The sequence below is a fragment of the Drosophila gunungcola genome, assembly GCF_025200985.1.
Source record: "Drosophila gunungcola strain Sukarami chromosome 3L unlocalized genomic scaffold, Dgunungcola_SK_2 000005F, whole genome shotgun sequence".
Taxonomy (NCBI): Eukaryota; Metazoa; Arthropoda; class Insecta; order Diptera; family Drosophilidae; genus Drosophila; species Drosophila gunungcola.
Genome location: NW_026453180.1, coordinates 3,416,247 through 3,438,180, shown reverse-complemented (window position 1 = coordinate 3,438,180; position 21,934 = coordinate 3,416,247). Strand labels below are relative to the sequence as shown.

The 21,934-nt window shown below is 41.3% G+C and overlaps 9 protein-coding genes across 19 annotated transcripts; 3 read left to right on the top strand and 6 right to left on the bottom strand.

Annotated features, from left to right (window-relative positions):
* Positions 1–118: 118 nt before the first annotated feature.
* LOC128258934 (UPF0235 protein C15orf40 homolog) lies at positions 119–907 on the top strand. The gene has a single exon (XM_052990947.1). It carries the CDS (start codon positions 230–232, stop codon positions 650–652), a length of 423 nt encoding a protein of 140 aa, XP_052846907.1. The 5' UTR covers positions 119–229; the 3' UTR covers positions 653–907.
* Positions 894–4,774, bottom strand: LOC128258932 (heat shock protein 83). Its single transcript, XM_052990943.1, has 2 exons — positions 4,487–4,774; positions 894–3,494 (listed from the first exon to the last, which is right to left on the bottom strand). The coding sequence occupies exon 2, from the start codon at positions 3,492–3,494 to the stop codon at positions 1,338–1,340; it is 2,157 nt and encodes a 718-aa protein (XP_052846903.1). The 5' UTR covers positions 4,487–4,774; the 3' UTR covers positions 894–1,337.
* A 688-nt stretch (positions 4,775–5,462) lies between these two features.
* Positions 5,463–7,579, top strand: LOC128258933 (DNA ligase 1). The gene has a single exon (XM_052990944.1). It carries the CDS (start codon positions 5,498–5,500, stop codon positions 7,202–7,204), a length of 1,707 nt encoding a protein of 568 aa, XP_052846904.1. The 5' UTR covers positions 5,463–5,497; the 3' UTR covers positions 7,205–7,579.
* Positions 7,580–7,727: 148 nt separating this feature from the next.
* LOC128259148 (uncharacterized) lies at positions 7,728–8,777 on the bottom strand. The gene is made up of 2 exons (XM_052991346.1): positions 8,659–8,777; positions 7,728–8,192 (listed from the first exon to the last, which is right to left on the bottom strand). Exons 1-2 carry the CDS (start codon positions 8,677–8,679, stop codon positions 7,761–7,763), a joined length of 453 nt encoding a protein of 150 aa, XP_052847306.1. The 5' UTR covers positions 8,680–8,777; the 3' UTR covers positions 7,728–7,760.
* A 119-nt stretch (positions 8,778–8,896) lies between these two features.
* On the top strand, positions 8,897–10,493 carry LOC128259147 (uncharacterized). 3 transcript variants are annotated; one of them, XM_052991344.1, is made up of 6 exons: positions 8,897–8,973; positions 9,038–9,250; positions 9,309–9,357; positions 9,444–9,539; positions 9,696–10,242; positions 10,297–10,493. In XM_052991344.1, exons 1-6 carry the CDS (start codon positions 8,947–8,949, stop codon positions 10,415–10,417), a joined length of 1,053 nt encoding a protein of 350 aa, XP_052847304.1. In that variant the 5' UTR covers positions 8,897–8,946; the 3' UTR covers positions 10,418–10,493. The 3 variants fall into 3 exon arrangements, with proteins under 3 accessions (XP_052847304.1, XP_052847303.1, XP_052847305.1); XM_052991343.1 differs by having other exon boundaries at positions 9,444–9,638; XM_052991345.1 differs by lacking the exon at positions 9,444–9,539.
* A 531-nt stretch (positions 10,494–11,024) lies between these two features.
* On the bottom strand, positions 11,025–11,588 carry LOC128259317 (uncharacterized). Its single transcript, XM_052991624.1, has 3 exons — positions 11,476–11,588; positions 11,280–11,419; positions 11,025–11,217 (listed from the first exon to the last, which is right to left on the bottom strand). The coding sequence occupies exons 1-3, from the start codon at positions 11,500–11,502 to the stop codon at positions 11,094–11,096; spliced, it is 291 nt and encodes a 96-aa protein (XP_052847584.1). The 5' UTR covers positions 11,503–11,588; the 3' UTR covers positions 11,025–11,093.
* A 204-nt stretch (positions 11,589–11,792) lies between these two features.
* On the bottom strand, positions 11,793–13,078 carry LOC128259113 (uncharacterized). Its single transcript, XM_052991300.1, has 4 exons — positions 12,940–13,078; positions 12,756–12,883; positions 12,449–12,694; positions 11,793–12,389 (listed from the first exon to the last, which is right to left on the bottom strand). Exons 1-4 carry the CDS (start codon positions 12,964–12,966, stop codon positions 12,266–12,268), a joined length of 525 nt encoding a protein of 174 aa, XP_052847260.1. The 5' UTR covers positions 12,967–13,078; the 3' UTR covers positions 11,793–12,265.
* Positions 13,079–13,127: 49 nt separating this feature from the next.
* Positions 13,128–15,398, bottom strand: LOC128259112 (salivary glue protein Sgs-3). The gene is made up of 6 exons (XM_052991299.1): positions 15,326–15,398; positions 14,506–14,570; positions 14,348–14,444; positions 14,031–14,289; positions 13,326–13,592; positions 13,128–13,263 (listed from the first exon to the last, which is right to left on the bottom strand). Exons 2-6 carry the CDS (start codon positions 14,533–14,535, stop codon positions 13,140–13,142), a joined length of 777 nt encoding a protein of 258 aa, XP_052847259.1. The 5' UTR covers positions 14,536–14,570; positions 15,326–15,398; the 3' UTR covers positions 13,128–13,139.
* On the bottom strand, positions 14,429–21,817 carry LOC128259111 (girdin). Of its 9 annotated transcripts, XR_008268023.1 has the most exons (11): positions 21,320–21,817; positions 19,828–20,564; positions 19,478–19,756; positions 17,356–19,414; positions 17,056–17,294; positions 16,919–16,994; positions 16,702–16,865; positions 16,470–16,574; positions 15,326–15,712; positions 14,506–14,570; positions 14,429–14,444 (listed from the first exon to the last, which is right to left on the bottom strand). XR_008268023.1 is itself a non-coding variant. In XM_052991292.1 (10 exons), the coding sequence occupies exons 1-10, from the start codon at positions 21,386–21,388 to the stop codon at positions 14,558–14,560; spliced, it is 4,128 nt and encodes a 1,375-aa protein (XP_052847252.1). In that variant the 5' UTR covers positions 21,389–21,817; the 3' UTR covers positions 14,461–14,557. The 9 variants fall into 9 exon arrangements, 8 of the variants coding, with proteins under 8 accessions (XP_052847252.1, XP_052847253.1, XP_052847250.1 ...); XM_052991292.1 differs by lacking the exon at positions 14,429–14,444 and having other exon boundaries at positions 14,461–14,570; XM_052991293.1 differs by lacking the exons at positions 14,429–14,444; positions 14,506–14,570 and adding an exon at positions 14,598–14,619.
* Positions 21,818–21,934: the final 117 nt, after the last annotated feature.

Here is a 21,934-nt window from a genome sequence, read left to right as displayed (position 1 = left end):
ACGAAAAAGAGGAATATTGGGATAAATTTTAAATATTTTTCAAAATAACAAACTCCCGTTATTTTATACAATACTGGTTTTCTCACGCACGAAAATCGCCCATCACTATTTTCTTTTCCATCTCTGGATTGACCACTGAAACAGCTGATTGACGCCAACAAACAACGCGAAATTCTCATTAAAATGCATTTAAATTTATAAATTAAATAGACTAATCAAAAATAAGTTCATGCGCCGCTTGTTTACATCGTTCAACGCCCAAATAATGTCGAAAAACAAAGGAAAATCAAAGGCCACTGCTGAAAGTGCCAAAACCGATGCAAAATCCACGCCGGCTAAAGAAATCAGTCCGATTTCCGTGGACAAAAGCGGGAATATATGCATTCAAATCCTGGCAAAGCCGGGAGCAAAGCAGAATGGAATCACTGGGATTGGGATGGAGGGCGTGGGCGTCCAAATAGCAGCTCCTCCAAGCGAGGGAGAAGCCAACGCGGAACTGGTAAAGTTCCTCTCCAAAGTTCTTGGTCTCCGAAAGAGCGATGTATCTCTGGACAAGGGATCTCGATCCCGCAACAAGATAATACTGATCAGCAAGGGAGTGTCCACAGTGGAAGCCATTGAGCAGCTGCTTCGAAAAGAATCCGAATCATGAAGGTCACAATTCTCCCAATAAATACCCATTCACAATTTGATTTAACTCGACTGTTTTTTTTTTACTAAGTATAAGCGGAAATAAATTATTATATCTTGTATATAATCATGATAATAATTGTAAAGCCATATTCATGGACCACCAGTAAGTCGGTGGTAAAATTTTTAATATAGGCCGCTTTGCTAATCATCTGATTTATAAACCCCTTTATTGTTTTCCCCCAATAAATATCCACTCAGAATTTGATTTTTAAAACACATTTGCTTGTTTATTTGGTTGGTTGTTTTTTTTATGTTTATCATCGATCTGGTCATCAAACCTTAATTATACATTTACTCCATTCTTTATATGGCTATACCAACTAGAGCGCGTATGTAGTCTTTAGTTTTTATACATAAATTACTTGGATTCTAAATTAGAAGTTCTTAAAACGACAACTGCTTTTGAATGTTTGTTTTTGCGGGAACCTAGCCATTTAACGAGTTATTCTCTTGTTTCTTAAGGATGAGAGATAAGCGTATGTTTTGTCGCATACAACGCGGCAAAATGTTAATGGGATATACAAAATTTAACTCGGCGGTAGTAAACTAAGTACAAAAGTTCGAAACGCAAGTAAATTGTGTATGTGAATGCGAGTGATTGGATGAATTTTGGTTGGGGGTGTAGGCATTGATCGATCAATGGCTTAATCGACCTCCTCCATGTGGGAAGCGTCCTCGGTGTCCTCAACCAGCGAGGGGGCATCTCCGGCGCTCTGGGCATCCTCGGTGGTCATGGGCTCGTCCTCGTCGATGCCCAGGCCCAGCTTGATCATGCGGTAGATGCGGCTGGCATGTACTTGAGGGCTGTCCAGCGAGAATCCGGAGGAGAGCAGCGAGGTCTCGAACAGCAGGATGACCAGATCCTTGACGGCCTTGTCGTTCTTGTCGGCATCGGCCTTCTGGCGCAGGGTCTCCACAATCGGGTGATCCGGGTTGATCTCCAGCTGCTTCTTGCCGGCCATGTAGCCCATGGTGGCGGTATCGCGCAGAGCCTGGGCCTTCATGATACGCTCCATGTTGGCGGACCAGCCGAACTGCGAGGTGACAATGCAGCAGGGGGAGTCGACCAGGCGGTTGGACACCACCACCTTCTCGACCTTGTTGTCCAGAATGGACTTCATCAGCTTGCACAGGCCCTCGAACTTGGCCTTGTCCTCCTCGCGCTTCTGCTTCTCGGTCTCATCCTCGGGCAGCTCCAGACCCTCCTTGGTCACGGACACCAGCTGCTTGCCCTTGTACTCCTTCAAGTGCTGGATGACGTACTCATCGATGGGCTCGGTCATGTAGACCACCTCAAAGCCGCGCACCTTGACGCGCTCCACGAAGGCAGAGTTGCTGACCTGGTCCTTGGACTCGCCGGTGATGAAGTAGATGTGCTTCTGGTTATTCTTCATGCGCGACACGTAGTCCGACAGGGAGCAGAAGTCATCCCCAGAGGCGGAGGTGTGGAAGCGCAGGAAGTCGGCCAGCTTGGCACGGTTGTTGCTGTCCTCGTGCACGCCCAACTTAAGGTTCTTGCTGAACTGGTCGTAGAACTTCTTGTAGTTCTCCTTGTCCTCGGTGAGCTCCTCGATCAGCTCCATGGTCTTCTTGACCAGGTTCTTGCGGATCACCTTCAGCACCTTGTTCTGCTGCAACATCTCACGCGAGATGTTGAGGGGCAGATCCTCGGAGTCGACCACACCCTTGATGAAGTTCAAGTACTCGGGGATGAGGTCCTCGCAGTTGTCCATGATGAAGACACGGCGCACGTAGAGCTTGATGTTGTTGCGCTTCTTCTGGTTCTCGAAGAGATCGAAGGGCGTGCGACGGGGAATGAAGAGCAGGGCACGGAACTCCAGCTGTCCCTCCACGGAGAAGTGCTTGACTGCCAGATGATCCTCCCAGTCGTTGGTCAGGGACTTGTAGAACTCGCCGTACTCCTCCTGGGAGATATCATCGGGGTTGCGTGTCCAGATGGGCTTGGTCTTGTTCAGCTCCTCATCCTCAGTGTACTTCTCCTTGATGGTCTTCTTCTTCTTGGCGTCCTTGTCCTTCTTGTCGGCATCCTCATCCTCGCCAACATCCTCGATCTTGGGCTCATCGGTGTCCATCTCCTTCTTCTCCTCATCGCCCTCCTTCTTCTCGTCATCGGCCTCATCGTCGCTGATTTCCTTCTCGCGCTCCTTCTCCACCAGCAACTTGATGGGATAGCCGATGAACTGCGAGTGCTTGTTCACGATCTCCTTGATCTTGCTCTCCTCCAGATAGTCGGTCTGGTCCTCCTTGATGTACAGCACGATCTTGGTGCCGCGGCCCAGGGGCTCGGAATCGTCGGCACGGACGGTGAAGGAACCACCGGCGGAGGACTCCCACACATACTGCTCATCATCATTGTTCTTGGAGGTGACAGTCACCTTATCGGCCACCAGGTAGGCGGAGTAGAAACCCACACCGAACTGACCAATCATGGAAATATCGGCACCAGCCTGCAGAGCCTCCATGAAGGCCTTGGTTCCCGACTTGGCGATGGTGCCCAAGTTGTTGACCAAATCCGACTTGGTCATGCCAATACCGGTATCGATGATGGTCAGTGTGCCGGCTGTCTTGTTCGGGATCAGCTTGATGTACAGCTCCTTGCCGGAGTCCAGCTTGCTGGGATCGGTCAAAGACTCATAGCGGATCTTGTCCAGAGCATCCGATGCGTTCGAGATCAACTCGCGCAGGAAGATCTCCTTGTTCGAGTAGAATGTGTTGATGATCAGCGACATCAGCTGAGCGATCTCAGCCTGGAAGGCGAAGGTCTCTGTTTCTTCCGGCATCTGGAAGGGATTTGGAATAGGGGTGTATTAGTTATTTTTGTTTTCGTTGGTTGGTGGAAGTTAATGGAAATGGAAATGCAGCTGCATTTCCAGCAGCTGCTTTTTGGTTGCTCTCTTTTGCCCTCTTGTTCTTGCTCCTTTTGCAATACCACATGGCTCATTTAACATGCGCATACACAAACACATAGGGGGTCAAAATAATAGTAATTTAAAACTAAACTAATTTTAACTAAACTAAACTCTTTTACTGTGTGACTTTACAAATTATTTACATTATAATTTGTTTTCAATGAGTAACGTGAACGTTCACTAGGTTGTTGGTTTCTGGAATTTTCGCTGCTATTGTTTCTACCCCGGTTGTACATATACATATACACGTGTATGCTGTGGATGTGTTAGCATTGCACATTGAAAATTCGTACATAACCACAAGTTTGCATCTAAAAAGTCTAGAAAACTGATAAAAACTAATCTCCCTGGCAACAGTTATTAAAACAAAACAAATTGAATTATTAATTAAGAATGTCAATGACTGACGCCACAATTTTATTTCAACGTATTGCTCATTCGCGTGGATGTGTGTGTATTGTTTAAAAATATGAGTAAAATGCAAATGCAAAAGAAAGCACGTGTAGGGGTTAATTAAGGAAAGTATTTTATAATTAATCAGCCTATTTTAAATACTGTTTAATTCATTATGTGGGAAAAAACAATGTACGTTCTAGAACATTCGCTGGCAAAAAAAAAAAAAAACCGGCGTTTTTCATTAACTGTCTGTACGGGGAATCACCTTTAAACGAGCGGTAAAAATCAATTAAACAAAGCCTTATGTATTTAATTAATAATGCAAACATCTTGCATCACTTGGTTTCTAGAACTATAAAATCGATTTTTTGCATTTGGGTCAAGAACATTCGAGATGCACAAATTCACCTCTTTGCCATTTTACAATGATACAATATATTATTAACTTATTTTTCGGGTTTACTCACCTTGTTTGTATGTTATTCGTTCTATTCACAGAATAAAGGTAAAATAAATTTTCACTTTGCTTTGTGCAGAATAAGAAATTCACAAAACTTTTTCAGACGCTGTCGTGTAGACACACACCGCACGAAATTTTTTCAAGACTCGAACCGGCACACGACGCGCCGCTGCTTTTATAGAGAAATCCGCCCCAGCACCGAAAATTCTAGACGCTTCTAGAGATTTCCAGACGCCAGGGATACAATTTCCGGTTGGTAAAATACCCGCGCTTGTGCGTTCAGTGTTGTAAGCCTTACGAAAAGTGCGCAACCTGTGCGGTCGAATTTAAAAATTATACTGACTGGTTGTTTGCTTGAGACTCGTCTGGAAAGAAGGAATGTTCAAGCACAGTCTACTTAGATTGGTTATTATTGATATTATTTTAATTACCACGCCCATAATAGTATTTCTAGGCTGTTATGTTTGAAGCCAAAATGGGTAATTGAAAACAATATGATTTAACTGATTCTCGTAAACAATGCTTGTATATATTTGATAATATATTATATAAATTATATATATATATATATATATACAATGCTTGTATATATTTGATAATATATTATATAAATTATTTATTTAAAGATATAAGCTTTAGCCCATGTATCGGTATCCAACGCAAATGCAATATATATTAGAATTAATTGACAATAAAGATTAAATAATATAAAATAAATAAAGATTAAAACCATAAAAGCCTACTAGGTTATGTTTTTTTAAACAAAATGAATAAAAAAATAAAATTTTTTTCAAAACGACTAAAACAGCTTTTGCTTGTGGCAAATGTAAAAAACAATAGGCATATTATTTTTAAGATTTTTTTATCTCTTAAATATTAAAATCGATTGATAATTGTATTTAAGTTTATCTAAAAATCCCGCCAAATCGGTAAGTCCTATCGATAACAACAGCTGACTTCAACTTTGCCACCACTGACAATAATATAATATATTTGTGGATTTGTTTATGTTTAAACTATGGGCGGCACTAAATGCTGTTTTCGCGATTGTCCAATAAGTTCAAGCCGCAATCCCAGCATGCACTTCTTTAAGTTCCCGGCCAAAGACCCAAAAAGATTAAAAGAGTGGGTGAGATATTGTGGAAACAAAGATGTTGCAAATGCATCAGTGGTCAAATTGGCAGGGAAAACTGTGTGTGCCCGGCATTTCCGTGCCGAATCCTTCATGAACTACAAAATGGATAGACTTATTCCCATGCAGACGCCCACTTTGCTCCGGATCAACCGGGATCTGGCCCTGGACTTTGAGAATCTCGACCAGAACGGAGAGGCGCTCCTGGTCAAGCTGACGCCTCCAACGCAGCTCCATCTTATACCACCCAAGGATTTCGAATGTCCCCTGGGATTCGTGGATGGTGATGGGGATAACCAGAATGTGGAGGTCATTAGGAAAAGTACTAGGACTAGCAAAGACGTGGATCAGAGGATTGAGCAAGAAATGAAGGAGATGATTGACGAGGTAATCAAGGATGCACCAGAAAAACAGACTGCCATCGAGAAGATTACAAATAAGGAAAAGGAAGAGCCACCAGTGGTGTTCGACTTTCCTGGAATAGAAATTATGGAGGAGACAGAGGCGGAGGAGGAGCAGGAGCAGGAATTAATCGCAACCACTAGTACTTCTGTTCTTCCCCAAAACATTCTGGATATTATCAATCAACTGCAGCCCTCATTGGGCATCAAATTAATTAAAAGGCCAGAGGAGATTCAAAACATTAGTGCGATAAACATGCCATTAAATGAAAAGCAGTCAACAAAAGCGCAGACTGAAGATTTAACCGAAAAGTACACCAAGTCCAAGGAGGAAGAGAGAAAACCCAAACCAACAAGCACATTTCGGGATGTTATCAATAAGCCAAAGGCTTCCGAACAATCCCAAAAGAAGCTTGTTCAAATAAGATATATGGAGATGATTAGAAAGAAAGATAAGATTCGTGAGATGCAGGAGAAGGAATTACTTAAAAATGAAGAGCAATCTTCCAAAGAACAGGCCAAGAAAAGAAAGCTATCTGAGGACACACATTACATGACTGAAAACCATACAGTAACAGGCAATGATTTGGAAGTTATTCCAATAATCAAGAGTAAACAGAAGGTTCTAGAGAAGTCCAGAAATTCTAACCCCTGCCAACCAAATCCTAGCCAAGAAAGGCAGTCTTCTCCAAGTTTCTTAAACCTGGAAGATACTATTGAAGTAAGCTGTGAAAGTGAGGGGGAAGTTGCCTCAGTTGAAAAACCATCCTCCTCCGAAGAAGCCCTCCGCGAAAAGCATCTTCAGGATTACAACAAACTGCAGGCCGAGTTTGAAAAGATTTCAGAGGAGAATGCCGAACTCAAACGACTGCAGGCGGAAGCGCCAAAGCCTCCTGCTCCCATTAAGTCCGCCACCAACTCATTGACCAAACCACAGCTTTATATAGCCATCAAGAAGTACCTGGGACCCACGATGGCTGCCCTGCTGCGCATGGAAATGTTTGGGGGATCCGAGGAGCGCACCTGGAAGGATGATGAGCGGGAGTTTGCCATGGAGCTGCTGCAACTGGGCGATGAGGTCTACAAGTACTGCTGCGACGAGTGGCGCTTCCGGTTGCCCTCGATACGGATTGCACGCTCCTGGCTGGAGCAAAGACAAACGGAAGATGCTGACGAGTTCCTCGATTTATAGCCGTAGACTGGAGATTGTAATTTAATTTAATATATACATTTTAAGGAATTACCTAGGGTATATAATTGTATTTTAGGTATTTTACTTTTGTTAAGAATAGCCTCAGGGCTTTCTTTAATTTTTCATTTCGATTATGACATTTTAAAATCATTTTAAAATTTAAAATTTGCTCATTATTAACAGCTTAGAAATATTGACAGATAAAAGTTTTAAGTAAAATATTTTTTGTAACTTGTTTTAAAAATATATTTTAGCTTTTATTTCAACTCCCCGGCTACTTTGCTTGCAGGTATTTAATCTAGAAATTAACAATGAAATGTACAGTTGCCGTCAAAATAATAATATTATAACAATGTAAAATGCTAAAAAAAATACTTATAGGCAAAAAACAATTTTTTATAATCTTATCAAAATGCTTACTTAGTAACGAACAAAATAAGATAAGACTAATTTGATATTGATTTAGTTTTTCAATAGAAAGTGTCAAAAATAAAATTTATTACTTATTTATGATGCCCAAATTTTGTTTATAATTTCCATTGAGTTGTATGCAAATTCAAAAGTTCGGTTGCCAGTTTAAGTGGCAAATGATGGAATCATCGGTGGCTTTGGTCACGCAGATCTCCTGGGTGGAGGCGTCGCAAAAGTAACCATCTGGACAGCTTCCCGTCACATTTGTGGGTGTGGTGGCGCCAAAGCAGAAGGCGAATGTGGAGCGCGAGGTGCAGGCGAAGGTGTAGTTTGGAGCACACTGGCCACAACTGTCCGTATCGCCACAACTGGCTGGAGTCCCGCCCCGTTGGAAGCAGATCACGGGCTGATCCGTGCACACCAGGCCATCGGTGCAGATGAAGGTCTGATTGGTGTTCGGCTCAGTGCCTCCGAAGCACAGGTTATATGCCGTCTGGTTGATGCAGGAGGCTCCGTTCGATTGGCACACATTACAGTCCGCCTGTATCCAAACGATTGGCATGGCTACCAGGAGAAACTGAAAATATTTTTGGTTATTATTATGACTTGGTTTTTGATTTTTATTTTATAGCTATTTTTTATAACTTTTTAATTAAGAAAACTAGTTTTCAGATATATATATATTTTTAAAAAACAATTTTCTTGAGTTAAATCTTTTAAATATTTTCTAAGTTATATTTTAAAATTGTTTTTTTAATGCTTTAATTGTTCGGTTGTCCAATTATCACAATTTTAATTATCATCTTTACTCTTTACGCAATATTTTTTATAGCTTTTCTTTTTTATTTAACACTTTAATTTCAACAGTAATTCTTAAAATTATATAATTGCACAGAAATAAAATATTTCTTACATTTTTTTGTGTTTTTAAAATAGTTTATTGGTTTGTGTTTTATTAAGAAACTTTGATAGATTTTTAAATAGTAAGTTGTCTTTAATATTTTTTTAATTTAGATCCAAATATCGAGTATTTTCAAACCTACCAGAACTAACACTTTGAACATCTTGCCAACTTTACGGATCTTCTGCGAATGATCAGACACCTAGAGCTTAGTCTTATTTGTACATTTTGGCAGCGGTGCCGAATTTGTTTTATATCGCATCGTAAAATCTCGGAGCCTTGGGTCTTAAGAATGGCTAGTTATCTTTTTATGGGCGCTAAACACACGCTAACTGAGGGTTGGCAACGCCTTAAGCGACTATAAAGAGATTTGACACCACTTTGGCCAGCCATCACAAGTAGGTTGCTCTTCCCGGCAAACAGACAAAATATGCTCCTCGCGAATTTAACTCAGAAGGTTAGTGAATAGGGAATAGTAGTCATTGCGGTGAAAGTGACCCAGTTCCACTGGTTATTTTCAGCTTTTGCTGATAGTCTGGATTTCGAAAAGGGTTCTTGGACAGTCCGTTTGCTCCGATTGTTCCCTGACAAGTTTACAATACGCCTGTATCAATGAAACCGCCTATGGTTTTTGCTTTGGCCAAGCAGTTGTGGATGAAAGTAGGGTGAGAAATTGCCGGGATGGATATTATTGCGTCCTGCAGGGATTCTGTGCAGCCATGGATTCAGCGGAGGTGATTAGTGTACTTAGCCCTAGATGTTTTGCCAAATTTCACACTTATTTTCCCACAGCCGGCTTGTGTTCCAGATATCTCGACGACCACAACGGATATAGTGACAGGTTGGTAAATATAACACTTTTGGGTTTGCTTTATATGGGTTTATTGCCCTGCGGTTTTGTTTATCTTGTACTTTTGACTTGAGAAGATTCGACAACTGATGCGAGTATTCTGGAAACCACAGAGTTTACTACGATGGAAACTATTACAGTGACCACTGAATCTACTCTGACCACGAATTCAGGTACTACCGAAATGACAACAGAGTCTAGTACTCTGGAAGAATCTAGTACGGAATCGAGTACAGATTCTACAACGTCGGAAATCACAACCCAGGAGACGGGTACCACAGAAACCTCAACACTGATTACAGATTAAACTATTTATAATTTGTTCACAGATTCGACTACTCAGGAAACCACAGAGTCTACAGTAATTGACACTTCTACATCCCCTGTTTCCACGGATTCTACAACTATTGCGTTTTCCACCGACTCGAGTACAGATTCTACAACTCCTTTTTTTCCCACAGAAATTTTGCCAGATTCAACTACTTCTGATTTAACCACAGATTCGAGTACAATGGAATCTTCAGATTCTACAACCCTCATTACCACTGATTCTACCACTCCTGTATTTACAACGGATTCAAATACTCAGGAAACCACAGAATCTACAGTGACTGAGACCTCAACACCATTGATTACTACTACCCCAGTAATTACTACAGCATCAAGTACAGATTCTAATACTTCTGATAGTACAACAGATTCAACTACTTCGGCTAATGCAACAGATTCCAGTACTCTACCCACAACATTTGAACCTACTAGTACAAGTACATTAAGCACCTCTACCATTTCATCGGAAGTAGATCCGAACGTCTATTGTGCAAAGTTAAGGCGCAAGGGACACTATCGAGTTGAAACAGATACAACGTGTCAAATGCAAGTATATTATTATATTCTATGCGAAATAATCTAATAAACTTAAATTTGTAGGTATGTCTTCTGCTATAAGCTTAGCCAAGATTATCTTGGTCGTCTATATTATTGTGAAGCGAACCAATACTACAATTCAGATACAGAGGCATGTCAGACCGTACGACCAAGCAATTGCTAATTTCTGATAATAAACGAATAAAAATGAAAGAAAAAGCTAAAAGTCATACTAATACAATCATACTAGATATTGGTGACCCCGATTTCCTAGTTTTCTTTGGGTATTTATTTATTTACTATTTTAAACTGGTAATTACTTATTGACATGTGATAAAATTGCTGATTTTAGCTGGACAATGGATTAAAAAAAAATATAGATTACTCACTCCGTTTCACTTTTATCTATAAGAAAAGGGATTGGTGACCCCTATTCCCTACTTTGTGAAATGCTTATGTACTTTAAGTCGGTGAAATGCTTACCAGATATTCTCTACTTGCTTATGTTTTAAAATATTTGGAATGTTGTTTAATTATCTATTAATTGATAGTTAAAAGTGTTGATTTTTAAAGAAACATATTCTTATGTTCATTCTGTTTCTCATAACAAAAAACCCCCTGAAAAGGACGTGTTTGATAAACTAAATTGAAAAATTTGCATTTTCATTTTAATGGTATACAATATTATAATAATTTTAAGTAAATTTTAATTTTTGTATTATAATTTGTATTTTCTTTTATTATTATTAATAGTATAATATATAATATTTAAAGTTACAAAATTTGTTAAGTCTATTACACGATGAGTATTATTATTTTCCCGTGCACAAATCAACCATTTATTTAAAGGTTTATAGAAATTATTCGCAACCTTCAGGTTTATTGATACTGCACAATTTAAATTCGGCATTGAAGTATTGATTGCTCTTGCAGCTTTTAATTAGCGCTCTTGTAGATCCACCAGCTATATAACAATACACGTAACTGCAAGTAAGATTCCATTTAAGTTATTTTGCTATCTGTGCTATCGAAAAAACAGTGCTTACGTGGCGCATGTGGCATCGTTTTTGTTTTCGATCATGACCGATCTGTCCACTTCTCGACAAGCCCTCTCCGCACTCCAAGGTTCCGTATTCGGGTAATTTAAATTGGGAGCTGGCACAGCAACCAGGCAATGTACCAGGAGCTATTTAATTTAAGTACTATTAACCAGAGATATTCGAGATATCCTTGCATAGTTACCAGTGATAAAATAAGACTCGTCCACATTGTCGGTTTAACCTTGCTTCACTTTGCACACTGAAACCTTGAAGAAACCGAGGGCCCTTTAAATACCGGGAGGACTTAATCTTCAGCATCGTTTATCTCCGTATTTAGTGTTTATTGCGTAGGTTTACTTATCTGTTTTGTTGGCAATAAATGTACATATGTATGTATTTTGTTGACAGGCTTTTCAGATATGCGCAAATTTCCGTGTAAATAATGAGTGTTACCAAGAACAATACTCCGTTTTTTTAATATTATTTTATTTATTTGCTTTTAAAGATGTAAGTTTGTTGATGTTAGTTTTAAATTCTATGTGCATTTTAAATACATTAATAGGACTTAGGGGTGGCGCAGTTCTTTTTAAATATATAAAAGAGAACATTATTTATTTAAACGACACTTTAACTTGTCGACAACATTTCTTGGTTTCGTTAGATATCTTACACTTTTTGGAGGAGCCACAAAATTTTAATTAGATTGTTTTAATTCCCAAACAGCATTTGATACAATAAAGTGTTACCAAAAACTACATATAATATTAAGAATCTCAATTCAAATGATGTTATATTAGTTAAAATTATTTGTTTTTTCCACCAAAAGCTCCGTATCAGCCACCTAATCAATTGAAACATGTCTATGAAAACATTAACCACCCATAAGCTTCTTATCTTCGCAATTTGTGAATTCGCTATCAAGATTACTGCTCTTTTATTGACATCATTTAATGGGAATAAGCATAACAATTGGATTCTTAGAATTAAAAAATTTAGATACAATCATCTGGTTTGGTGTGGCTGCAGACCTTTGAAGTGGAATCATAATATTCGTTTGCCCTGCAATTCTTTATCATCGTAGTGGCTGATTCTTTAGTTACATAACAATATACAAAGCTGAAAGGATGTTCGATGTTAGCTCGTTTTTGAGACTAAATCCAGTTTAATTTAATTACCTGTTGCACGTGGGATCATTTTTATTTCGCATTGAGGTGGACTGTGTAACATCTTGGCAGCTTTCTTCGCTTGTTTCAGTGGTTGTCTTCTTTACTGACGGTTCTGTTGGCTCTATTTCCCCTCCAGAACATTCGCTCGGAACTTTGGAACTGCAGGTCTGTGTAGTCGAATCAAAATATTCGTTTGCCTTGCAATTCTTTATCAACGGAGTAGCTGATCCACTGGATACATAACAATAAAGAAAGCTAAAAGAATCGTTGGTGTTATTTAGTTTCTAGAACTGGTCATTTTATTAATTTAACACACCTGCTACAAGTTGGATCGTCCTGGTTTTTAAGTGAAGTGGATTTTGTAACTTCACTGCATGCCTTTTCCACACTCCAATTTTCATCTGATTTTGGTGCTGGCAAAGCCAAAAGGCATTGCGCCAGCAACTATAATTAAGGGTATTTAAATAGTGTTTTAGGACAACATCCTTTTAATTTCTTACCAGCGAAAAAAAAAGTTGTAGCCACATGATCAATTGAATACTGCTGCCATTTGGTTACTGAAAATATGTGGGACATATGACGTTCTTATATAGCAACAGGCTGATCTTAAAAAAAGCTAACAACCAATGTAGTTGTTGATATGGTTTGTTTTTATTGATAGTAATAAACGTGAAAATTTATGTTCTTAAAAGCCTTAAAACTATGTGCAATAATCAGGCTTTTTGGTGTCACAGCCTTTTAAAGTGTCATTAAAATATTTGTTCGGTTGGCATTTTTTTATTAAAGCCGTAGCTGATCCATTTAAAACATAACAATATAGAAAGCTAAAATAGTAATCGGTGTTAGCCATATTTTGGGAAAAAAATTCGGGTGTGTGCTCACTTACGTGTTGCAGGTGGGATCGTCTTGGTTTATAAAAGAAGTGGACTCCGTAACAGTCAAGCAGGTGGCCTCGGCACTCCAGGGTTCTGCTGTGGTTGTGGTCACTGTTGTTTTTGCAGTGGTTGTGGGTACCGCCGTCGTTGTCACCTCCACACATCCGGCCGGTTTTGTGCTTGTACACACAGTCAAGCTTGTACTGAAATACTGATTTGCCGGACACAAAGCCACTTTTGTAGAATGGCTTCCATCGGAAACTGTACATCTTATAAAACTGAAAAATGTAGTCAAAGTTAATGCAAATATAAAGCCGCAGACTATTGGGTACCCTTTACACTCAGCGAACAACTTTTAAAAAAATATTCAAAAAAAAAAAAATAGTGGGTGAGATTGCGCCATCTGCCGGACTAACAGTTCTTTTCGCTCTCTTCCGCTCTCTTAAATATATTAACTCGTTTTATTAAGTCACGAAAACTTAATTTTTTCATAACTTTTAAAATAGTGATACGATTTAAAAAATATTTGATGTGTTAATAGATATTGAACGATTAAATATATACTGCCTAATAACTGGCCTCATACAAATCTCGGAGTAAAATGAAAGGGTTTTGCAATTTGTTGACGTGGCACGCTTTTAAAATAAACTTGACGAACGACTCTACTATTGATCCTGAACGGGTATTAAAAGTTACTATCACCATGAGATATTTACGTTGTGCAGGTGGGATCATCTAGGTTTTCATAAGAGGTGCTTTTAGTGGCTAGCTGGCATATTTCATCGGCATTCCATGGACCCTCCGTTGTGGTGGTAGTCGGAATCGTAGTCGTAGTGGTCGTGGTAGTCGGGACCTCAGTGGTTGTGGTGTCCTCTTCTGATTTGCAAACTGGATCGGCATTCTGGTAGCAAGTGTAGAAACCATCGGTGCAATAGGAATTCTCAGGGCATGACAGAAGATCATACGAAGGCTCTCCTGGAAATTGAAGTACTGCTGAATAATCGCCTTATAATAAGAACAATAATTAACTCACCGTCGTAGCAGATGGAAAAGGTGGTTTCACTGTGACAAGCCACTTTGCTTTCATTTTGGCACACGTTGCATGTGGCGGCCAGATATTGGACCAAAAGCTTGAGTTTATCAACAAACGGATATTAGTCGGGAATTTGTGTCCAGCTCGGAGATAGTTACCAGCGAAATAAGTGCCTTCAACAACCACATCTTTTTTGTCTTCCGTCTTTGCTCATTCTAAAATACTGAGGACGAACGAATCACCTTATATGTATCTTTGGTTATCTTTAGAGACTTGCCCAAAAAAGTGAGATATTTTTTTACGTATGTTTGCTTAGTTTTATTGCGGTGTTAGGCTTTGCGTCAATAAATAGTACAAGGCTACAAGTAATTTATAAAAACATATTCACAAATTGAAGGCGCGTTTGTTAGCTGCTAGCAGAGTACGAGTGTGGAATACAACATATATACTGTATATAGGAATACATAGATTCGAGTCGAGTTTACAAAACACCAAATAAAACTTGTCATCATAACGAAAAAGAAAGCCTTTCGCTTGGGACGTAACATTGAGGCATCGGTATATAGCTAGTTCTTTTTGTAACATATTTCTGTATAGTTTCGTGTATATAGGGGTGTATACTGGATAGTTATGAGTTCGCTTTTTTGTCGCGTAGTCTTCTGAAGTTTTTTTAAATTGCATAAATAGGTACAAACTATAGTATATCGTACATAGACTAATTGTAAAACATGTCTTAAGGCAAATCATAGCGTTTCAAGCAGCACTTTACATCTTACATCTGTAACTAGCTTAAGGCAACATCGATGTTCTCTATAATGCGTTTAAAAATAAATTCGTTAATTTCTAAAACGAAATAATACTCCGTCAGTAGCAAATGCATTATATTCGAGTTCGAGTTCAAGTTGTGTGGACGTATACTGTTCGATTGTCTCTCTAGATCTATAGATCTCTAGTGTCTAGACGCAGCCGTACTCATACCAGATGCTATTGCTCTTGTCCTCGGTTCGTTTCCTCGCCGACTTGTCATCCTGCAAGGGTGTTTGGGATCCGGAGACGCTGCCGCTGGCCTGCAGCAGTGGAGTCTGGTCGCCGCTGGTCGAGGCTCCTCCAATCGTAGTGTTTATGCGGTTGTACATGAGGAAAGTGGCCGGCCCCACGGGGGCATTGCTTTCCGAGGCACTCTTCTGGGGCGTCTGGGGTTCTGCTGGCGTGGGAGTTGCTGGGTTGCCGGAGCTGGACTGCGGCTGTGGGGCAGTGGAGCCGTCGGGTAGCTTCTGGTGCTCGTCGATTAGATAAACAGTGCGTCGGGAACCGGCTGTGCCAAGCGTCAAACTACTGCCCGTCACATCTGGCGCTTCAAGACTGCTGCAAAGCATTGCGTTTATCAGTAAATAGTTATGTTTTACTAGTTTACAGAGGTGAGGAGCGACGACAACAAATGGGTGCAGGGACACATTGTGCAGAGGGAAACGGTGGAAGAGGGATCAGTGCTGGCAAAGCAAAAATTGCTAGATTAAAAAAGAAGTTAATACAAATTATGTGAAAAATGGCCAACTTTTGGTTTTCAACAAATATTTTTATGACTTTATATAAATAAAAACTTTTAAAACAAAAAAAAACCTTTTTTTAAAAAGGAACATGAAGTCCATTTCATAAACAATTCATTAAAGTGTATTTGAAGACATATAAATGATGTATAATTACTACAATAAAAATGGAACATGATTTTATATTTTCAAAAATTTAATTAACATTTAAAGAATCACTTAGCTCTCATTGCCAGTAATTTGTGCCAAGTAATCCAATCACACAATGTAATGAAAAAGCTGAGTTGAATATATGTTTCAATATCTTTGTTAAGCGTCGTAATTTGTTAAATTAAAAAAAGGTTAAAAAAATTCCTGTTTTTCTTTTTTTTAATGATTAACAAACAATTCAAAATTGCTAGATTTATAACTAATAGCTTTATAAAAACTGCCAACAATAACAATTAAATTGCCTAACTGGCAGAGCTGAAAAGGAATGGACGACTGCCACCGAAAAACTAGAATCAATCTGTTTCAAGTGGCCAGTTTATTTTAATGGGATTGGGAATGGTTTGTTACACATTTAAAGCGCATACCCGTGCACGCTATTTCTACGTGAGTTATTCAAATCCGTACGTTTCTGAGCCTGCAGGCTACTGCGCACGACTCCGCCGCGTTGGATCGAGTTATCCAGCAAATCCCTACTCGGACAAATTGTACATAAAGTGTTTGTTTGGTGCGAGTTGTGTTGAGTTGTGTATAATACATGTAAATAGAACAAAAACCATAAACCCCAATAGCCAGTGAACCACATTGATGATGGCTTACCGCTGCAGACTCTGGCGGAGCGGGACATTCCGCTGGAGGAGATGCGTGTCCGAGGCAATGGACAGTGGCTCCTCGTTGCTGTTGTCGGACTCATTGCCGCCGGACTCGGAACCGATCACAAACTGTGAATTTGTACGGGCATCATCTACCCAGGAGCGACGGTTCTAAAAAGGATTCGGATATAACACATACATTCGGTATTCCTGGATAAACCTACCCGACTGGGCACTTTGTTCATCAGATCCGAGCTGGCCTTCTTCACTCTCCTAACCAGCATGCTGGCAAAAGGTTTTCTGGAGTTTTAAATAAGTAAAGTTAATATCCACCCAACTTTATATGCTTGCGAAAACCCACTTCTTGTGCACTGTGGTCTCTGACTTTTTGTAGTGCTCCATGATTTTCTCCTCCAGCTTCTCCTTCTGCCGCTTCAGGCTGTGCACCCGTTCGGTGTAGTTCTTCTCCTCCTCGTGGAAGTGCTTCTTGTCCTCCAGGGATATGGCCAAAAGTTCCTGATACTGCGAGAGCAGCTGCGACACGTTGTCCATCAGTGCCTTGCGCTCCGAATCCAGTTCAGCATTGTTTTGAATCAACATCTGTAGAGGGACAGTTTGATTAAATTATATCAGAAAAATAAATTGGCTTTGATAAACTCACCTCGCAACGCTGCTGAACCTTGCTGTACTCCACCTGCAGGTGACGCACTTGGTCGCTCTTGGTGTTCAGTTCGCCGGAGAGCTCGGTGTTTTGTAGCTTGAGGCTCGAGTGCTCCATGCGCACCATCTTGTACTGCTCCTGGATGTTCTTGTACTCGTTCTTGAAGCGATCACTGGTGGCGAAGAGATTGCGGAAGTCGTCGGTTAGCTTGGAGTGCTCGGTGCGCAGGATGGACAAGTCCTCGCTGCAGGTCTTCATGTTGTTGTTCTGCGAGGTCAACTCCTCGATGCGTTGCTCCAATACCGACTGTTGTTCGCGGGTGTCGCGCAACTCCTGTCGCAAATCCCGCACTGCCGCCTTCAGCTGCTCCTTGTCCTTGTTCAGCGATTCGTACTCCGCGGAGAGCTGATCGTGTAGGCACTGCAAAGTAACCTGATCCTGCAGCGCATGCTTGTGCTCCTGCTGCAGAGAATCGATATCTTTGAGTAGAGTATCCTTTTCGGCAGCGAGCTGCGAGTTGGCCAGCTGAAGGGCTACATGCTGCGTGTTTAGGGAAGTGATTTGTGAGCCCAAAGCAGCCACATCCACACTGAGTCGAGCATTCTCCGTCTGCAGTTGAGTATTGGAATCCTTGATGCGCGTCAGCTCGGCGGATTCTCTTGCCGGACTGAGTCGCAGCTTGTGCTCGAACCGAAGTTCCTGGGAAGAAGGTTGCGCTGGAGCAGGAGCGGGCACTGGAGCAGCGGCGGCCAGTTCAATGTTCTTCTCCACCGTGAAGATCTCCTGGCGGTGGCACAGCACACACATGTCCGACTGTTGCTGCTGCTCCTCCTGTTGCTGCTCCCGTGTTACGGTTAGCATAATTTCACGCACCGTTTTAAAGGTCTCCGGATTGCGCACCAGCTTCTCCACCACATGCTCTACATTAAGTTCACCAGGTTCTTCGTCCGCCAGTCCCAATTTCTCCAAGTTGTGGCGCACCTTCTTTGTGACCAAAGTACCAGTAACGAGGTCATTGCGCAGTGTGCTTATCATCTCCTGATCAATGTTGCGCTGCGAAACTAGCTCTTGATTTTGCTTCTCTAACTCAATGAGCTTCTGATGCTCTTGCTCTGATTCTTCGAGTGCCTTGCCCAGTTTTTGAAGCTCCTTGCTCTGTACATCCAGACGATTGATGCTCTCGTCCAGCTGCACAGACTTTTGCTCGCTTCCCTCCTTCAGTTTGGACACCTCTTTCAGCAGGCTGGCATTCTCGCGCTCAAATGTGGAGACCTTGGCCTCAATCTCGTAGAGCTTCTGTTTGGTCTGCTCGTATTGCTTGGATTTTTCCGAGTACTGCTCTAGTTCCTTTGTCTTGCTCTCCGCCAGTCGTTCAAGATCGTCGGCTCTTCGCTGAATGCTTTCGTTTAGAGTTTGGATGCGTTGTTTTTCCTTGTTCAAAGTTTCCACTTGTTGCTCTGCGTCGGACAGCTTCTGACGGTCAGCTTCGCGCTCCAGACTTTGACGATCATAGCTCTTCTGGCGATTATCCACAGCATCCTGCAGTTTCTTGTTTTCCTCCAAAGCATTTTTAAAGACGCTTTCGAGTTCCACATTCTGTTGAGTCAGTCGCTGAATGTTTTCTTGCATCTGCTCGGATTTTAGTGAGAGCTTTTTCTTTTCTTTCTCCAGTTCTAACATCTTGCTGGTGGATTCGTGGAAACTGCTTTCTTTTAGCTGCTCCAAGGCGGCAGTCAAGCGACGGTTCTCCAGCTCCAATTTGAGGGCACGGGTTTGGGCATTGTTCGTTAGCTGTTCGGACAGGCTGTTATCGCCCGAGTTGCAGTCGTCTTCGTTTTCGGAGAAGGACTTATCCAGATCCATCGTGGAGTTAAGATTCCTGGCCACCAGTTGCAGTTGCGCATTCTCCTCAAGCAGCTCCTCCAGCTTGGAGCGATCTACGTCTCGATCCAGAGCCATATCATTGAGTTTTTGCTTGTATTTGATAATCTCGGACTCCAGGGTAATGGCGTGCTCAGACCTTTTGCGATAGCGCTGCAGCTGCTCCTCCAACATTTCTCTGGGGAAATAAAAGAGTAAAGTTTAGTTTTAAGGTTTTTAAGGTGATATTCAAGGGGAGTACTTTGATTCTAGAAGGACGCGGTTATCCTCGCGTAGCTCTTCAACGCGGGATTTGTAAAAATCGGAGTCGCCAAGTTTCTCACGATACTTCTGAACTTCCACCTCCAGTCGATCAGCTCGTTCGGCCCGCTCCCGAAGGATGTCCACCTCGTCGCGATAGGCAGCTGCCCGCTTGGCCTCCGTGAACCATTCCTGGCTCTCCTGGCGCAGCTTGTCGAAGTGCGCCTTCTTGTCATCCAGCTCCTCGCGCAGCTCCAAGAGATTTTCGGACTTTTCCTCGCTGAAAAAAGGTGTGGTGAATTAAAATAAATTGACTAAATAAAGGAGTAAGTGAGATTTAAGAGAACTTACAGTTCCTGACGTAGCTTTCGGTTTTTGGAACGCAAATCTGCACACTCCACGGCCAGGTGATTACTCTCCGAGTTGGAAGAGGATGAGGGTGTTGAGGTGGCCGTGCCATTTGAAGGGGAACGTGGAACGCCAACTCCCTGGCCGCACTCCACCAGATTTTCGCTGGCTGCCATTTCCGTCTCCACGCAGGCCAAATCGATCCACTTGAGATACATGAGATCTCGCTCCTTGGTGAGCCGCAAAATATGTGTGTACATGCTCTGCGGCGTCAGGCGCTCCAGGGAGTCCTCCGTGAGCACTAGACTGTGGCTATCCGTAACCTGTTTGATCAGTGCCACAATGGCATGCTGCGTCTGCAGATCAAGTTCCTTGATGCGGGCAATAAACAGCTCCTTGTTGGGACATTGCACAGCTGCACCGAGTAACAGTGTGAGCAGGGTTTTCATCTGATCCAAGCCGTTTCTGCTCTCCGGATGATGGCCCAGGGTGAAGGCATCTGGCAGGACGAGAATAGTCTGTCCCAGTTCCTCTTCGAACAGGGACTTGAGATTCCTTACGATGCATTCAAAGTTCTTGGCCCTAGCGATGCTCAGGGATTTCCCATTTAAATCATTCAGCTCACTGGGATTATTCTGCGGCTCCGGATCGATCTGCAGCCAGACGCTGTGGATTATGTGCCCGTCCAGCAGAGAAGTGTATCCCGCTAGGAGCTCGGCACGTGGCAGACATGACTCCAGCTGCAAGAGAAATGACATTTCCAGTTTTAGATATGGAATTCAGCAAAGAACAAGAGCAATGGCGAATATGTATATTTGCTGGACAAGAGCACACACAAATGGAGCTCATTACAGCTCCTCCTCCTCCGTTTCTTTTTGTACCGTAAGCCGTCGTGAGCAAGTTACAATGACCTTGGTTCTTTTGCGACTGGTGCGGAAAGCCACATAACTACATACAATTTTGGGCAACTTAATAGGAGTCCAAAGGTGATGTTCATAGGTGGCAAACATTTAAATAGTGACAGAAATATAACTGGTTGAAATGAGCAATTTTCAATTAAAAACATAATATTTTTGGTGATATTACAACAATGGAATTACTAATTTTTAAAATTATTTATGTTTACTAAAATTGTCAGCTCACTGAAACCTTTTATGAAGTATTTAATTTAAATGTTAACTGTATTTATAGGGTTTATTGACCATCCAATTTTCTTTAAAAATATATTAAAAAAATATATTGCTTTTGATTATCGGAAAAGAAAAAAATTGAATGGAGTTGATAACGTTACTGTATATTTCTAAGAGGTGTAACTATTTCATTGACCTCAACTGTATGTGTGTGTAAGTATGTGGGCAGGTTGTTCTCACGACTCTGTTGTTGTTTTTGTTTTCGCTGGGAATCGAACACTCGAATTATTTATGCCAAGCACATAGACTCACTTGCGATGCAAATATCGAGCATGTTTATCCATAGTTTACGTTATAGTACCCACCCAAGAAACGAGTGCTCCATTTATGAATTCGTCGATTTCCATTGGCGTCGCGGTCGCGGTTCCAGCCATTGTTGTTGTTATTGCACGGGTGGAAAAGGAATAGGCAAATGAGGGTATGTGTGTGTGTGTGTGTGAGTGTGCCGCTGCACCTGTCACAATGGAACAGCTGCGGCTTTTCCTTATTCCAATGCGATGCTAGTGCCAGTTTTTATTTTCCCATCAAATGTCCCACAACAGCCTCCCAAAAATCATTCCAAGGACGGTGCATTTTTTAAGCCACTGGAAACAAGCATGCAGGCGGAGATCACAGTTGTAACTTCTTTAATATTTGGAATAAGATGAACGGCACTTTTCGGTTTGGGTTAATTGAATAGTTAACAATAAAACACTACAAGGCGGCACTATAAAAAATAGCAAACAACACTTTTTGGAAGACTTTGCTGGAAAAAAAGCATAATTTGTGCCGGTGATGACACTCCAACACTGTGGCCAATTTATCGATAGAAACTAGTCGGGAGAAACTAGAGATGGATGTAGCTATGATTCCATCATGTGAATAGCTAGAAAATGGCTAACTTTTTATTAGAGTTATACAGTAATAACAAATGGATTATA

Coding starts and splice junctions, on each gene's coding strand:
- LOC128258934 (XM_052990947.1), top strand. CDS start 230: ATGCGCCGCTTGTTTACATCGTTCAACGCCCAAATAATGTCGAAAAAC.
- LOC128258932 (XM_052990943.1), bottom strand. CDS start 3,494: ATGCCGGAAGAAACAGAGACCTTCGCCTTCCAGGCTGAGATCGCTCAG.
- LOC128258933 (XM_052990944.1), top strand. CDS start 5,498: ATGGGCGGCACTAAATGCTGTTTTCGCGATTGTCCAATAAGTTCAAGC.
- LOC128259148 (XM_052991346.1), bottom strand. CDS start 8,679: ATGTTCAAAGTGTTAGTTCTG. Junction 8,193..8,658: donor TGTTCAAAGTGTTAGTTCTG/GTAGGTTTGAAA, acceptor AAATATTTTCAG/TTTCTCCTGGTAGCCATGCC.
- LOC128259147 (XM_052991343.1), top strand. CDS start 8,947: ATGCTCCTCGCGAATTTAACTCAGAAG. Junction 9,251..9,308: donor CAGCCATGGATTCAGCGGAG/GTGATTAGTGTA, acceptor ATTTTCCCACAG/CCGGCTTGTGTTCCAGATAT. Junction 10,243..10,296: donor ACAGATACAACGTGTCAAAT/GCAAGTATATTA, acceptor TTAAATTTGTAG/GTATGTCTTCTGCTATAAGC.
- LOC128259317 (XM_052991624.1), bottom strand. CDS start 11,502: ATGTGGACGAGTCTTATTTTATCACTG. Junction 11,420..11,475: donor CGAGTCTTATTTTATCACTG/GTAACTATGCAA, acceptor TAAATTAAATAG/CTCCTGGTACATTGCCTGGT. Junction 11,218..11,279: donor AACGATGCCACATGCGCCAC/GTAAGCACTGTT, acceptor TCTTACTTGCAG/TTACGTGTATTGTTATATAG.
- LOC128259113 (XM_052991300.1), bottom strand. CDS start 12,966: ATGTGGCTACAACTTTTTTTTTCGCTG. Junction 12,884..12,939: donor TACAACTTTTTTTTTCGCTG/GTAAGAAATTAA, acceptor CCTTAATTATAG/TTGCTGGCGCAATGCCTTTT. Junction 12,390..12,448: donor AATGATCCCACGTGCAACAG/GTAATTAAATTA, acceptor ACATCCTTTCAG/CTTTGTATATTGTTATGTAA.
- LOC128259112 (XM_052991299.1), bottom strand. CDS start 14,535: ATGTGGTTGTTGAAGGCACTTATTTCGCTG. Junction 14,290..14,347: donor CTTTTCCATCTGCTACGACG/GTGAGTTAATTA, acceptor TTCAATTTCCAG/GAGAGCCTTCGTATGATCTT. Junction 13,593..14,030: donor GATGATCCCACCTGCACAAC/GTAAATATCTCA, acceptor TACATTTTTCAG/TTTTATAAGATGTACAGTTT.
- LOC128259111 (XM_052991290.1), bottom strand. CDS start 21,388: ATGGCTGGAACCGCGACCGCGACGCCAATGGAAATCGACGAATTCATA. Junction 19,415..19,477: donor CGCGTCCTTCTAGAATCAAA/GTACTCCCCTTG, acceptor TTATTTCCCCAG/AGAAATGTTGGAGGAGCAGC. Junction 16,575..16,701: donor CTCCGCCAGAGTCTGCAGCG/GTAAGCCATCAT, acceptor TTGTCCGAGTAG/GGATTTGCTGGATAACTCGA.